At 42.8% G+C, this 15223-nt stretch overlaps 1 protein-coding gene across 1 annotated transcript; it reads left to right on the forward strand.

Annotated features, from left to right (window-relative positions):
- Positions 1-1457: 1457 nt before the first annotated feature.
- LOC121135244 (ferritin heavy chain-like) lies at positions 1458-2361 on the forward strand. Its single transcript, XM_040733746.1, has one exon. It carries the CDS (start codon positions 1556-1558, stop codon positions 2219-2221), a length of 666 nt encoding a protein of 221 aa, XP_040589680.1. The 5' UTR covers positions 1458-1555; the 3' UTR covers positions 2222-2361.
- The last annotated feature ends 12862 nt before the right edge of the window (positions 2362-15223 follow it).

Consider the following 15223-nt stretch of genomic DNA (forward strand, 5'->3'; position numbering starts at 1 on the left):
GGTGGGAGTACGAACTTACAGCTGTCATGGAAATCAGTATGGAATTTTCTCAGAAAATTAGGGATCAACCTACCTCAAGACCTTGAAAAACCACTCTTGAGCATATACCCAAAGGAGGCACATTCACACCACAAGGACATTTGCTCAACTATGTCATAACAACATTATTTATAATAGCTAGATCTTGGAAACAGCCTAGATGCCCCTCAACTGAATAATGGATAAAGAAAATGTTGTATATTCACACAATGGAGTACTACTCAGTGGTAAGAAACAATGACATGCTAAAATTTGCAGGCAAATAGAAAAAAACATCCTAAGTGAGGTAACATCAAAACCAGAAAGACAAATACAGTATGCACTCACTCATAAGTGGATACCAGACATAAAGCAAAAGATAGCCAGCCTACAATCCATAACCCCAGAGAAGCTTGAACCCTCTTCCAGAAACAGATGGAAGCAGATGCAAATATCCACAACTAACCAATGGGCCAAGCTCCTAGAATACAATCAAAGTACTGGAGGAGTGAAAATATGAACAAAGGAGTCAAGACCATGATAGGGAAACCCACAGAATCAGCTGACCCGAGGTAGTGAGAGATCACTGACTCTGGTCTGACAAATGGGGAATCTGTGGAAGACCAAACTAGACTCCCTTAATATATGTGTCAGTGGTGTGACTGGGGCAATTCATGAGGCTAACCTAACACTAATGCACAAACTGACTTAGTGGAGCCCATTCTATATGGAGAGATACCATGTCCAACCTAGACACAGGAGTGTGGGTGTGGAGCATTGCCTTGGTCCTCTCTCAAATAGATGGCTTAGTAGACTTCCTATGGGAGGCCTTACCCTCTCTGTGGAGCAGATGGACAGAGGGAGGAGTGGAGGGGTTGGGAGGAAAGTAGGAAGGGGGAACTGGGATTAGAATGTAAAAAAAATTAATTAAAAAAGAGAAAAAAACCAAAGTAGAAAGAGGCAAACTTGATACACGAATGTAACTAATTTTGGGGGAACAAACATGAAATGCATGAAACAGAGAAGGTCCCAGGATGCTGCCAATGCTATTGCAAAGCTAAAATGTCCAGAGTGGCCAGACAGAGCAAAGTCACCCAGATAACTGATGGAATTCAACAATTGTATACAACGCTATAATCGGTGAACTCAACTTGTGATTCCTCACTGAAGGATGTCATTGGTATGCACATTGGAGTCACTGAGAAGAGCTGTCACTAAAACAAAACTTTATGATATTAAACATAACTAACTGCTGGAATAATGAAAAGCACCACATTAACGAAACAATCACATGTAAACAGTGTTCACATAGCTTGCTTAAAGAAATGGGGTGATTTGTTAAAATGTTTGTACTTTATTAATATCTTTTCGAATACTGTATACGTGAGATGATCAGTGCAGTCACATGGGTTGCTATGGAACTTAGAACTCAGGTTCTAACGCCTCCTAACGGTTCTGAGCCTCCATTATCACTTTCTGTGATTCTGCCGCTAGTTCAGCCAGGAGCCCAAGCTTGCGGGTGAATCTATCGTTCACCATGGGTTTTCTGCGAAAGTCTCGTCGCCGCCAGCGCAACCGCTGCCCACTCCGCTCCTCAAGGGCTACGCCTGCCTATCCATTGGTGTTTATGGCACCACCCATGGTCTTGGCACCACCCTTGGTCTCGCCACCATCTCAAGTGCGACAGAACTACCACTTCGACTGCGAAGCCGCTGTTAACCGTCTTGTCCAGCTGCAGCTGTATAACTCCTACGTCTACCTGTCCATGGCCTTCTACTTTGATCGTGAAGATGTGGCTCAGGAGAACTTGGCAAGCTTCTTCCTGAACAAGTCGCACGAGTGTTCTGCACACGCCGAGATGTTCCTGGAACTGCAAAACCAGCGTGGTGGCCGCATCTCACTCCGCACTATCAGCAAGCCAGACCGTGTTGATTGGATTAGCGGCCTTAAAGCCATGGAGTATGCCCTTCATCTGGAGCTGACCACCAACCAATGCCTTGTGGCCCTGCAGCAGCTAGCCGCTAGCAAGAGCGATGCCCATCTATGCAGCTTCCTGAAGAACCATTTTCTGAACAAGCAAATTGAGATCATCAAGGTGATAAGTGGCTACGTGACCAACATGCGCCAGATGGGGTCTCCAGATGACGGCATGGTTGAATATCTATTTGGAAAACTTACCCTGGCTGATAACAAAGAGAACTGAGCTGGAACTTTCTTCATAACCCTAAATTATTCTTCTCCAGGCTACCAGACTGGACACCTACATTGCCCTTCCAGCAAGTTCACTGGTTTTTCCTTCCCCTTTACCACTGTTTCCAATAAAGTCATTTGATTTCAATCAAATAAGTTGTTGAGTTTATTTATGTTTACTTCCCGTTACTTTACAAGAATAAGGGCCTATTCCTTTGAGGTCTAAGACCAGGATTCTCATCACCTACCCCTGGCCATCCTCTTACAGCCCCAAATCTCCAAAGGGTGGAAGGGAAAGCTGATCCAAGAGCCCCAGAGACAGCATTCTTTATAAATCATGTAAGCATAGGTGGTAAGATATGATGGGGTGTGACAGGGGGTGTGGTCAGAACCCTGGTGTCTGTGCTTAGTGTAAGCACGTGGAGTCCCAGGGCTCAAAGTAGGACTGAGATGGGGCAGGGATTAAAACAAGCAGTGGATGTGGGGGAGAGGGGAGGCAGGGAACCTGGGAGGAGTGGAGAGAAGGGAGGTTGTGGTTGGGATGGATTATATGAGGAAAGGATAACTAAAAAGAAAAACCAGGTTGTTAGCCCTCAGGCATTATTCAGTGATACGAGTCGAGTCCCTCAGTCTTTTCTGTCGCAACCTGAAACTACAATGGGGATTTTCAACTTCACATGAAGACTTTTAATACACTGGCATATATAAATGTTAAGTTTCTTGATTCTAAGTAGCAATAAAGTGACAGAGAGACAGATGTGTGTGTGAGAGTAAAGAGACAGAGAGAATGACGAGGAACTTCTGATCTTAGTACCCTGGGTAGCAGAGCTAACGAAATTGAGTGAGCTGTCACCTGACTTGCTCATAACCACAGTGTCACCAGTGCCCACACACCCCCTTCATAACACTTCTATTTCTGTCATCTTCCAAATGATGTATTTCTTCCCATGAAGTGACCTGATACCACAAAATCTCTATCACCTCCACATAAGGGTTAAAATCCCCGTGGTCCCCAGAGGTATGCATATTTGTGGTATTGAAAAGAGATAACCTCAAGTGACTGGCTCCTTTGAGCAATATAGTAACATAGAAACATGGGGGGCATTGAAAGTTGGTAGTTACTTAGAAATCTGTCAGGGCTGAACTCATAGAAGGTGTGTTGATGATAGTGAATTTGTTAGCTTTGCTTATGTAGCTAGAAGCTGGGCATCACTGCAATGGCCATCTCCAGGCCAGAGGTCTAAGGAGAACAGTACTAGTTCAGCTCAAAAATCTGGGAGCATAAGATCTAGAAAGACTAATAAAGCAACTGTGATCCAATGCTAAAGATTTGAAAGCTCCCCAGGTATAAATTGGGATTAAAAGCTAAGCCGGGCAGTGGTGGCGCACGCCTTTAATCCCAGCACTCGGGAGGCAGAGGCAGGCGGATCTCTGTAAGTTTAAGGCCAGGCTGGATTGACAGCCTCCAAAACAATACAGAGAAACCCTGTCTCGTAAAAAAGCAAACAAAAAAAAAGCTAATCGGACTAATGAACAGAGATTGACACTGCATCTCATGCATGACAGTATGGAAGGCAAATCCTAATAACTGCTGATCTCTTATTTCCCTTTTACCTACTTCTCCTGAAATTAACCTGTAGTTCCTCTAGCATTTTGAAAAACACAGTTATACGAGTAGAAGGCTTAATGTCAAGAGAAAAGCTGGCACTCAAGCCTAGAGATATTGCCACCTCATGTCAAGACCTATGAGCAAATAGACCCTCTTAGTTTGCAGAAAGGACAAATGGCTCTTCTCTGAGAGATAAGTAGAAATGATTCTGTCATTGTTTTGGCTAAGCCTCCTTTTGTTCTTCTACCCTTATGCACTCTGGGCAGGTATTTTTCTGGCTATACATCAGCTAGTCATTTGCCTCAAGAAGATGGAGAGAATGTGGGAAGGAGCCAGGCAGACACTCTATTTGCCTTTCTTCCATGATATCACAAACCAAAGGCAAAAGAACATCACTGAGCTCCATACAACAGTCTGCCTTGGACAGAAGACACCTTGTGTCCAATATGCCGGTAATGATTAAGGCACCTTCATTGTGATGAATTCAGTAGCCAACATCATTTGGCTTTTTGCCATGCCAGAGAAACACAGAATAGTCACTCCAAGGGGTCACAGATCAATTGAAAGTCAAGACATATTTGCAAACAGAGGAAAACTTGGAGAAAGGCAGGAAGGAATTAATAAGTGATTAAAACAAATATTAACTATTTTTATTCCCTATTATATAAACTGTGTTTACTTAAACACAGCCTTCATACAGCAAAGTGGATCAATTGTAAGTAATAAGTAATTCTTTTTTAAGTGCAAAAGTTGCCTGTACTTGAGTAACTTGTAGGACCTGAGGACCAAAAACGGTTTCCATTCCGATCTACAGGTAAGAATCTCAGCACGTATAGTTAGATGGCAATAGGGCCAGGGGCTGAACTCATTAAACTGAACATTCACTGTTGCTTTTTGATACTCAAATATTCCTCCCATAGAATCTTCTCTCCATAGAGTAGTTTGGATATTATACATGGTCACTTAGAGTCAAAAGTGTACCACAATTGCTAAAGGTTCCCAATTAAAATACTATCCCATTTTCTTTTTTCAAAAGAAGACATGCGTTTTATTCACTTCATTACGAATAAACAGTTCTCATTGTTTGTGACTTAATTACAAACACACCTCTTCCTCCTCTTCTTCCTCCTCCTCCTCCTTCTTAATAAATAACATTCTTTACTCAGCAGGCTTCCTTCACCACCTCCTGTTTTGTTAAATTTGTTTTGTGATCTTTTTTATTGTTTGAGAATTTTATACATGCAGAGAATAGGTTTTGATCAAATTCAACCCCCATTCCCTCTCCTCCAATTCCTCCCATTCCACTTCCCACCATCTTCTTTTGCCTAACTTCCTGTGAGGAAAATGGACTCTCCTTTCCCTAGTAACCATCAGTTACCAGTATCTTCTCAGCTAGGGGTGGGATTCAGAAGCCCCTTTTCCCCATCCATGCTGAGATTCTGATTGGCTTGATCTTTTGCGGTCTTGTGTGTGTATTAACTGCCACGGCCATGGTGAGTTCATGTGTTTAATGACCTGGTTATATCCAGAAAGTACTGTTTTCACTGCAGACCTCTATTGCCTCTGACTCTTAGAATCTTTCTGCCTCTTCGATGTTTCCTGAGTCTTGAGGAAGGTGTGATATAGATGTCCCATTTAGAGCTAAGCACTGCATAGACTCCTATTCATTGCACCTTGACTGGGTATGGGCCTCTGCATTAATCTCTATCTACTTCAAAAAGCAGCTCCCTAAGGAAGGTTGTGAGATGAACTGACCTATGGAAATAAAGATGAGGACTCAGAAAGCAGTGTATTACCATGGCCATTTAGCAGAATAACAATATTATGTTCTCCTCTAGAATCTGTGACCTAGATAGCCACAGGATTTGGGTCCAGTTGATGGCACCAGGCATGAGTTTCATATTGTGGAGCAGATTTTAAATCAAATCATAAAGTGTTTGTTTGCTCCTGTAATATTTATTCAACTATTGTACCCATGGGGAAGTCTTGTTAATTCAGTTGTTGTTGTAGCTTGCAGAGTCCACAGCTGAGTAACTGTTAGTGACTCCCCACCCCACCATACACAGTGTTGTGAATAGAATTTTTCAGCACTATGAAAGTTAGTACATAAGGATGAAACTTCCACGTCAGTATCAGCTTGAGATTTCCCTATGTCCTATGACTCAGGTAAGAGTAGTGTTTTCTTTTCCCTTCCTTCCCTCCCCACGCCCACCTTTTTTTTATAGGGTTTCTTTGTATAGCCCTGGCTGTCATGGAACTCACTCTATAAACCAGGCTAGCCTGTAATTCTGAGATCCACGTGCCTCTGCTTTTTTTTCCTTTGGTGTAAGTAGTGTTTTCAACATTAGGCTCTGAGGTTCTTACCAACATGTTCTGGACAGTGACCAAATAAAGTCAGCAATTCCTCATGTTAGGGGTATTAATGAGAACCCTGAATTTTTTGTCAAATTAAGCATACACAATTACATAAAAAGCCAGGCAGTGGTGGCATATGCCTTTAAACCCAGAAGTCAGGAAGCAGAGGCAGGCGGATCTCAGAGTTCAAAGCCAGGCTGGTCTACAGAGAGAGCTCCAGGACAGGCTCCAAAGCAACAGAGAAACCCTGCTTTGAAAAAAACATTTAAAAAGCAACAAAAACAAATATGAACCACCATAGTAACTGGTTTATAAGGTATACTACATAAGTAACAGAGACATATGATACCTGTTCCATTACCCAAAATTTCTTTTTATCCAGAAGACACATGCTACTGTTGGTATTTAGAGATGTGAACTGTCAATTATTCTCTTGTTTCTGTGACCAAATTCCTGGGAGAAAACAGCTTAAAAGAGGAAGGTTCTAGTTTGACTCACAGTTGGAGTTCAGTCCATCATGGCAGAGAAGGCATAACGCTGGGAACTTTAAATAGCTTTTCACATTAAATCAGCAGTCAGGAAGCAGAAGGGGAAAGGAGAGAGGAATGCTGGCGATGCACTTAATTTCTCTATTGAATTCAGTCTGGGATGCCAGCCCGTGGGCCAATGCTGCCTATACTCAGGATGTTTCTTCTCACTTGTGTTAAACTCCTCTGGAACTTCTTTCACAGACATATTCAAAGGTCCGCGTCTTTAGTGATTCTCAATCCTTTGAAGTTGCCAATTTTACTTTGTGAAAAGTCATCAAGACATACACTTAATGATAGGTCCACTTTGCTATATGACTGCTGTATTTGATAAGTAAAGGCGATTTATACAACAGGAACAAATAGCTACAGATTACTATTACTGTCACAATGCCTATCACAAGCCCAGGCAACATCGAAGAAGTCAAGCAATTTATTCAAAGTTGAAAAGAGAAGGGTATTGTTGATGCCATTGCCTCCATGACTATGGTAGACAGGACCCTTCTTTACTTGAACAAGGTGAGAAGGACTTTTGGAGAACTAATTATCACCTGAATTGTGCTCCCTGCAGATTTAGGAACATAATGGCAAGCCACCAGCCTCCCTCGTAGGGGAAATATAAAGATCCAAATTTATCGCTGCCCTGAAAGCAGAATTAATGAGAGGCGACTGCCATGAAAAGCAAAAGCATTGCTAGTGCTGGAATGGCAGGGGTGGGCACACAGATTTGGACCATGCAAACAGTGAGAATGGAGTAGCCTCTGCTAGGTTGTAGTCACAAGTAAAACAGCTCCAGTAGCCTGGCTCTCATCGGAGGCTTGATAGTGGGAGAAGTCCAGCCATGCAAATCCCAATGAGCCCCAAAAGATGCCAGAGTCAGTCAGTTTTGAATGTTCTGAACCGACAAGTGCCTTGTTTAGTAACATCCATACCAGGCTGGTGATGGACTCTGTATAGTGCTGTCTCTGTCTTCCTATGTGTCAGTTATGGAAGGACTACGGATGGCAGGTAGATATAGGGCTGGGAAGGGCAGGAAAGGTAGCAAAAGAGGAGAGAGGAGAGGACAGAGGACAGCAACTGTGCCACTCTCTCTGTCCCCTGTAATGTCCCAGTCAGAAGCTGACTTGCATAGGGGTAATTGGAAAGGTGCTTTAAACCAAGTAAAAATGAAGTTTCCAGGTTAGCATGGATGGGACATTTTTATGGACAGAAATTAGATTACACTTGAGACTAGAGGGATTGAAAGCCTTGCAGGACCTGCCCGAGATTTCATCCAGGGAGGAGAGCTTTCTGAGAAATTGTGTTGATGAAGAGGATGGAGAAAAAGAGTGAATTATCCTTTTCTTATATCCCACAAGTCAAACACAAGTTCTAATGTATGTCACAGGACCTTGTTAGCTTGTGACTTCAAACGGCAGCCAGCCCCCTTTGACTTCATATTAGGACATTGGCCTGCTCCAACTTCATTGTTGGAGTTAGTACCCCTATAAACGTTCCCTTTCAAATTACTTTAGTGGAAGCTCCTCACGGGATTGCTTCCCAGGTGCTCCTCAGGCAGCCCCTCTTCTTCATTTGTACCATCTCCACACCCCATTTTAGAGGGTGCCAAAGAGGATTTGAGTAGATGACCAGCTCTAGGACCTGGAGCAGGGAATGCAGAACCCTAGGAATGCACCGTCGGTTCAAGAGGGGTGCTTTTCATGGACACGAGCAAAGCTTCCTGAACCTCTGGAAGAAACTGCCCCTTAAAGGTGAGGGTGGGAACAGAGAGAGAGAGAGAGAGAGAGAGAGAGAGAGAGAGAGAGCAGGAGACTTTTGGTACATTAAGTAAAGTTTAGCAGCAATCCTGCCTGTTAATTACTAACCTACCACCTAAGGACTTGTGAGGTTGATCAAAGGAAAAATGGTAAGTGCAGATAAGGCCTTCCCACCAAACACTTGGGTACTACCCAATGTGTGCACACTACTCAAAGACAGGAAGGGGCAATTTCAATCAGAACAAAACAATAATAGGTAGCACTCACCATGTTGGTTACTATGCACATGGCTCTCTTCAGAACACCTTTGCAGTAGCCCAAGAGCAAATCCATGAGATATTAGCACTAGAATTTCATGACAGGGAAAGGGGGGCACAGAAGGCAAAGTAAGCTGATTAAGGGGCTTCTGTGTTACGCATACACAAAACCACCTGAGTCAGGCACCCTATCAGCATCCTTACTGGTCAATCATTACTCGCCAGAAAAGAGTTTGGAAAGAGAGTATATTCCGCTGTACAGGGGGAATGTGAAAGGGAAGTCAATCTCAAAGCTCAAAACTCCAAGCTCTTAAACGCATCCATCTTTACGTCTGCCCTAGTGCTTCACTGACCTTCACTTGGTGGAAGGAGATCATGTGACTGTGTAAGCTGTGACAGTGAAGTGTCTAGCCTTCCCATAGCTCCTGAGAATAAATAGAAAGTTCGCACACAGACTCATTTTTAAATCACTCCAAACAAGCATGCCAAAGATGTTGCAACACATAACTGACTGGTGACCACCTCTGAGCTGTGTCAGTGCGGCTCTTCAAGTCCCTTCTCACCAGAGCAGTGACCTGCCAAGCACAGCATGAGCTCTATTTTAAAAATAAAGGTTCAAACGAGTTTACAGAGCGCCAACAACACTGGCATTCACACAGCTCTGCAAAAATGAAGGCCAGGCTCTCCCTCTACTTGGAATTCAAATAATGCCCGAAAAATAATCTTGCTGCAGCAAGAGTGATAGGAAGAGAAATCGCTGCTTAGGAGCAGCCTTCTGTGGGTATGACTCTGCTAAGTGTCCTATGTTACCTGTCTCCTGCATCCTAGCACAGTCCCACAGAACAGGGTTTCTTTGTTTTGTTTTGCTTTTTTAAATTTTATTCTTTACTTGTTTTGTTGTTGTTTCGCATATGGAAAGGTCTTAACTACACAACCTTGGATGGTCTCACACTTGAATTCTTTCTTCTCCAGTCTCCAGAGAGCTGGTATTACAGGAATGCGACACCATGTTTGGCCTCGAGGGAATTTTTATGATCCCCATTTTACCGACTAGTAAACAGTGTCAGAAAGGCACAAAGTAATAACATGGCCACTGATCCCTAGACTTTTTTGCATGTTTATTTGTATGTGTGCATGTGTGTGATGTGCGTGTGTGATTATTGTTATATAAGGGTAACCACCAGCTATGGCATGCCTGAAAAGGTCAGAGGACAACCTCAGGTGTCCACCTTGTTGTTGTGGCAGAATCTCTCTTGCTGTTTTGCAGCTGTGCTGCATACTCCATGCTGGCCTGTCTCATGTCTCTGCCTGGAACCTCAGCATAAGAAAGCATGCCAAATGCTTTTACCAACTGAGTCATCTCCCTAGACCTGGTGACCTAGGTTTCTTACAGCATGTACTTAAATGTCCTTTTGCAGTCTCGCATTCCCTGGTGCTCTGTACTAATGGATGTTGGTCCCAGAGGCACAGAAGATCTTCAAGGAGGTAACCCCTATGGTAGGAATTCCCACCCCTCATCTCTGGTATCAGCATGGAAGTTTTCCCTGGCATTGAAAAGCTCAGGAGCTTGTTTAAAAAATACAACATAGACATGGCCAGGTGTGGTCGTACACACCTTTGATCCTAGCACTAAGGAGGCAGAGGTAGGTGGATCTCTGTGAGTTTGAGGCCAGTATGCTCTACAAAGTGAGTTCCAGGATAACTAGGACTGTTATAAGAAGAAACCCTGTCTCGGAAAAAATCATAGGCCCAAGTATAATGACTTAAATAGACAAAGAAAAAATTACAGCTCTGTGACACTGGAATAGACAAAGATTCCTAGGTGAGCTAAGCATGGTGGCATCTGCATAAAAGTTCAGTACTTGGAAGGCTGAAACAGAAAGATGGAGCATTTAGGGCCAGCGTAGGTTATACAGTAAGCTCAATTACAGTATGAAATACATAATGTGAATCTGTCCTCTCCAAAAATATTCATGGATGAGAAGAACAATATAAATCATAGACCATCTTTTAAAGATAAATTAGTTTGCATCAAAATGTGAAAATTCATCTCATCAAAAGACAGTTTTTAAAAAAAAATCCACAAACCAAAAGGAAATATTGATGATACACATAATTGACAAAGGACTTATATCCACAATATAGATCACTTAGAACTCAACAATAGGGCAAGCATGCGCAATAAAATGAGCGGAACACTTTAGTAGATACATCTGCAGAGAACAATACAAATAACCAACCAGTACATGAAAAACATATTATTTGTCAGTATGCAAATTAAGCCCAGAGTAGTGGTTCTGCATGCCAGCTAAAACTAAAATGGAAAGGCCTTGGTAAGAATATGACTTAGTGATACAGTGCTTACCTAGCATGTATGAGCCTAGAGTTGGATCTCCAGTATTGAGGAAAGGAAATGGCAGGAAAGGAAGAAAGACCTGACATTATCAAGTCTTGGTATGAGTATGTAGCAAATAGGTTGCCTGCATGGTTGGCAAGTCTATGAAATGGTACGGCTTGCTCATCAAGTTAAATATGACTCAGTCATACCACTTCTAGGCACTTACTCAAAAGAAATGAAAATATACGAACGCAGGAAGCCTTTAATAAAAGACCTTATTTATAATGGAATATGTGAGTAGAAGGGTTACTCATAGTACCCAAAGATAAGCAACAGCTTAAATGTCTACCAACAAGAGAATGGGTGGGCACATATTCATGCACCAATACAGTGAAACACTATTCAATGATAAAAGGGAGCACACTCCTTGCAGGCATGCAAAACCCTGGACGAATCTCGAAATAATTATGCTGAGTGAAAGAAACCAGACAACAGGAAAGAGTACAGTTTAGGATTCCATTTATATCCTATCATATTTGAAAGCAAACAAAACTAATCCACAGTGATAGAAAGCAGATGAGTGGGTGCCTGGTACTGGAGGGATGCATTGAGGTGCCTGCAGAAAGACACAAGATAAATGCGTGTGGGAACAAGAGAGTTGTACTCATTGGTTGCAGTGCTTATACATGCCCCATGTGATCGTGTGAACTTGACAAAACCCTTTGAATTTGTTGCTTCAAAATGACCTGTTCCAGTTTGTGTGGACTACACCTGAGTTATGTTAGGAGGGTTGTTTGTTTGAGACTAAGTCTCATGTAACCCTGGCTGGCCAGGAACTTTCTAAGCAGTGGAAGATAATTCTCATGCCTCTGCTTCTCTGGTGTTGGGATGGGCAGGCAAGCCAGAACACATGGCTTCTAGGAAAGCTCAATTTTGAGGAAGCATTTAGAGAATGAGCAGGTATTCAGAGAACAAGGTAGAGGATTTGAAAATGCATGCACTGTGGTAAGTAATGAAGAAAGGTCAGAAAAGGCAAGAGCTTCCGGTCCTGGATGACAACCTGGCTCTGTCATTTGTCACCCAGGCCAGCCAGTCAGTGAGGCTCTGGGCAATGAAATGAACTCCTCTCCTCCTCCATGTCAAGCATAAGAGCAAGGATGGTGCATTTATCTCCGGCAATACCTTCCAGGCCTGCTGGGACATAGTCCCTGACTGCTCTCAGATAAAGGAGCACCCAGAGCTGCTTATTGCTCTGCATCGCAGAGCCTCGTGCTGCCTGCTGGCTCCACACACTTCACCTGGGAAGGTCAGACTTGTGTGAAACATGTGCTTGAAGTGAAGTATCAATAAGTCCTACTACTCAGTTCTGGGGGGGGAGCAGGAGAACCCTCTTTTCCCAGTAGGATTCCATGACAGTTTCTCTCACAAGAAGGACTATATATCTTCAAATGCAGGAAAATCATGCCCGTGTGTTGGTGCAGACTGTGGAAGGTTCCTCTTTCAAAGTCCACTGCTAGAAAATACATAGTGTTAAGTTACCTCCGTAGTTGATCACACATTCATTCATTCATTTAACATCAATCGTCTTTGAACATTTGCTCTGTGCTGAGTGTTTCTCATCTGCACACATGCCCTACCAGTCATAAGTCCAATACCCTGTGGAGCAGAGGCCTCCAGGCAGTTTCCAGACTGTAATACTAGGTGTCGTAAGAGACAGTATCCACGTATATTCTGAGGACGAGGGCTGCTTTCAGGATGCTGGATGAAGCCTGTTTTGCTCACTCCACAAAAAAAAAAAACAATGAAAGTAAGGAAGGTAGAAAGGGAGGAAAGAAAGAAAGAAAGAAAGAAAGAGAGAGAGAGAAAAAAGAAAAAGGAAGGAAAGAAGAAAGGAAGGAAGACAAAGGCTTGGGAATTTTGTTTTCTACACATACAAAGTACAATAAGTATAAACACTCAAGCTCCTTGCCTCCTGTGTTTTAGAATTCTAAGAGTTTTACTTTACTGTCTCTAGAGCTGCCCCAGAGCCACCCTCCCATTGGCTCAGCAATGCTTCCTCCTCCCATAATATTTATCCCTGGAAATGCTTCTTAGCCAATCAATTACCCAGATGTCTTCACTCTGGGGTCTTCTACAAGGAAACTCAGCCTATGACATGTTCCAATTATGTACATTGAAGTTGGCCTTGTGATCATGCCAGGGAAAGGAACTAGGATCACTGGAGCCTTCTAAGAAAAAGGCAGAGTTGGATGGGACTCTGTGTATGTTTGTGTCTGTGTGTGTATGTGTGTTTGTGTGTGTCTGTGTCTCTGTGTCTGTGTGTCTGTGATTATCTGTGTGCATCTCTGTGTGTCTGTGTCTGTGTGTCTGGTGTGTGTATCTGTGTGTGTGTGTGTGTCTGTGCATCTTTGTTTATGTATGTGTGTCTGTGTATATGTGTGTGTGTGTCTGGTGTGTATGCATGTGCATGTGTGTGTGTTTGTGTATGAGTATGTGTCCCTGGTGTGTGTGTCTGTGGCTGTGTGTCTGCATATCTGGTGTGTATGTGTGTCTATGTGTTTGTTTGTGTAACTGGTGAGTCACTGTATCTGTATATCTTTGTGTGTGTGTGTGTGCCTATGTTTCTGTGTCCGTGTGTCTGTGTATCTTTATGTGTGCCTATAGGCAGTAGGCAGAAATAATAGCAAAATCATAAACAAAGGGATGAATAGTTCCTGAGGCCCCAAGTTGTTTATTTAACCTACAGCATAGAGTGTATTATTATCTGAATCACAGTACATGTGAACAAAGCAAACCACACAGGACATGGGGAAACATGTTAGAGGTATCTTAGGGAATGAGGTCCTGAAGCTCAGGGACACAATAAGAACTTTATCATAATGGCAGCAGTGAGCTACTGATAGTGACAAGGTCAGATTTGTTCCGTGAGAAGATAACTCTGCAATGAGAAGAATGTTCTTGTTTGAGAGGAGCAAGACAAGAGTCTGGGAACGGCCTATCACAGACTTCTGAATCACAAATGAAATGATACAGTAAGAACAAACTAGAAATCCATCAGTGGGTTCAAGAAATGCTCTAAAGTCATAATCTACAAGATTTGAGTTTTCATTGGGTAAGTAATTCAACATTTATAGGGACATTTGTGTAAAAAGAGGGAGGAGAAATGATTGTTGAACATTGTCATAAGTCCAATTTTCCAGGAAGGAAACTATCATTTCGACACTGATATGCAGGATTGACCATTGTTGAGGAGTGATTGGGAGAAAATTTGGTATGTGATGAAAGGCAAAAGAAAAACACAAATAGTTGTAAGTGATCCAGAATATCCCAGCTTTTTCTCAAACTAGGTCCCACCAAAGCAACGGGAGAACTCGTTGCCAGCAGTGATCCTGTTTTTCCCATTGAAATTTTGTAACACTTCTTGCTATGGCAATTCAAAGACCAAACGGAGTGTGTTGGGGGTGCTAACTGTATAAGAGCAGCATGGGAATTAGGGGGCAATTCTCAGGACCCCAGGATGGAAGGGATATTTAATCATTCTTGGGTTCAGTGATGGGTCTGGAAAATATATAGAGGAGGCCAAGCCACTTGCCTTTGTGCCATAAGAATGCCTCCATTAAAATGTCATTCAGCTAGAAGAGGCAGAAAGAAAAACAAACCTTTCAGCTGTAATTTTGCACTGGGCTTTTTACATGTAAATCAAGGGGATGCAAATGGATTTTCCCATCAGTCATAAGTGTCAGAGCAGAGGTCCACAGCTGTTATTCTGCTGTATTTACCCATTGACCATTGCAATAACCGATCAACTTCCCTCCGGAAAGTATGGTTCTGAGTCCAAGTAGCAAGTTCAACCGCTTGCAATGATTAAGTTATGTGGTGCCATGAAATTCAAAATCACTCTTACCAGGGAGGGGTAGTCTTCAAGGTTAGGATGAACAGAATATTGTGGTCGTTGTGGTTGTTAGGTCTGACTTGTTTGCTCCTCAAAACATCTCCTGTTACAAACAAATTGCCCTTTGTCTCTTAGGGGACAGAATGCAGTGCACGCACATCTAAAGAAAGCTTAAAAGGGACTTGGCAACCTTGGCAGAGTCTAGAAATGAGCAGTGTTAACGGCAGTCACGGCACACAATGAACACTTGGCAAACAGCCGTGTGGTACCTGCTTCAGTT

This window comes from Mesocricetus auratus, unplaced genomic scaffold (assembly GCF_017639785.1).
Source record: "Mesocricetus auratus isolate SY011 unplaced genomic scaffold, BCM_Maur_2.0 Super-Scaffold_100033, whole genome shotgun sequence".
Classification (NCBI taxonomy): domain Eukaryota; kingdom Metazoa; phylum Chordata; class Mammalia; order Rodentia; family Cricetidae; genus Mesocricetus; species Mesocricetus auratus.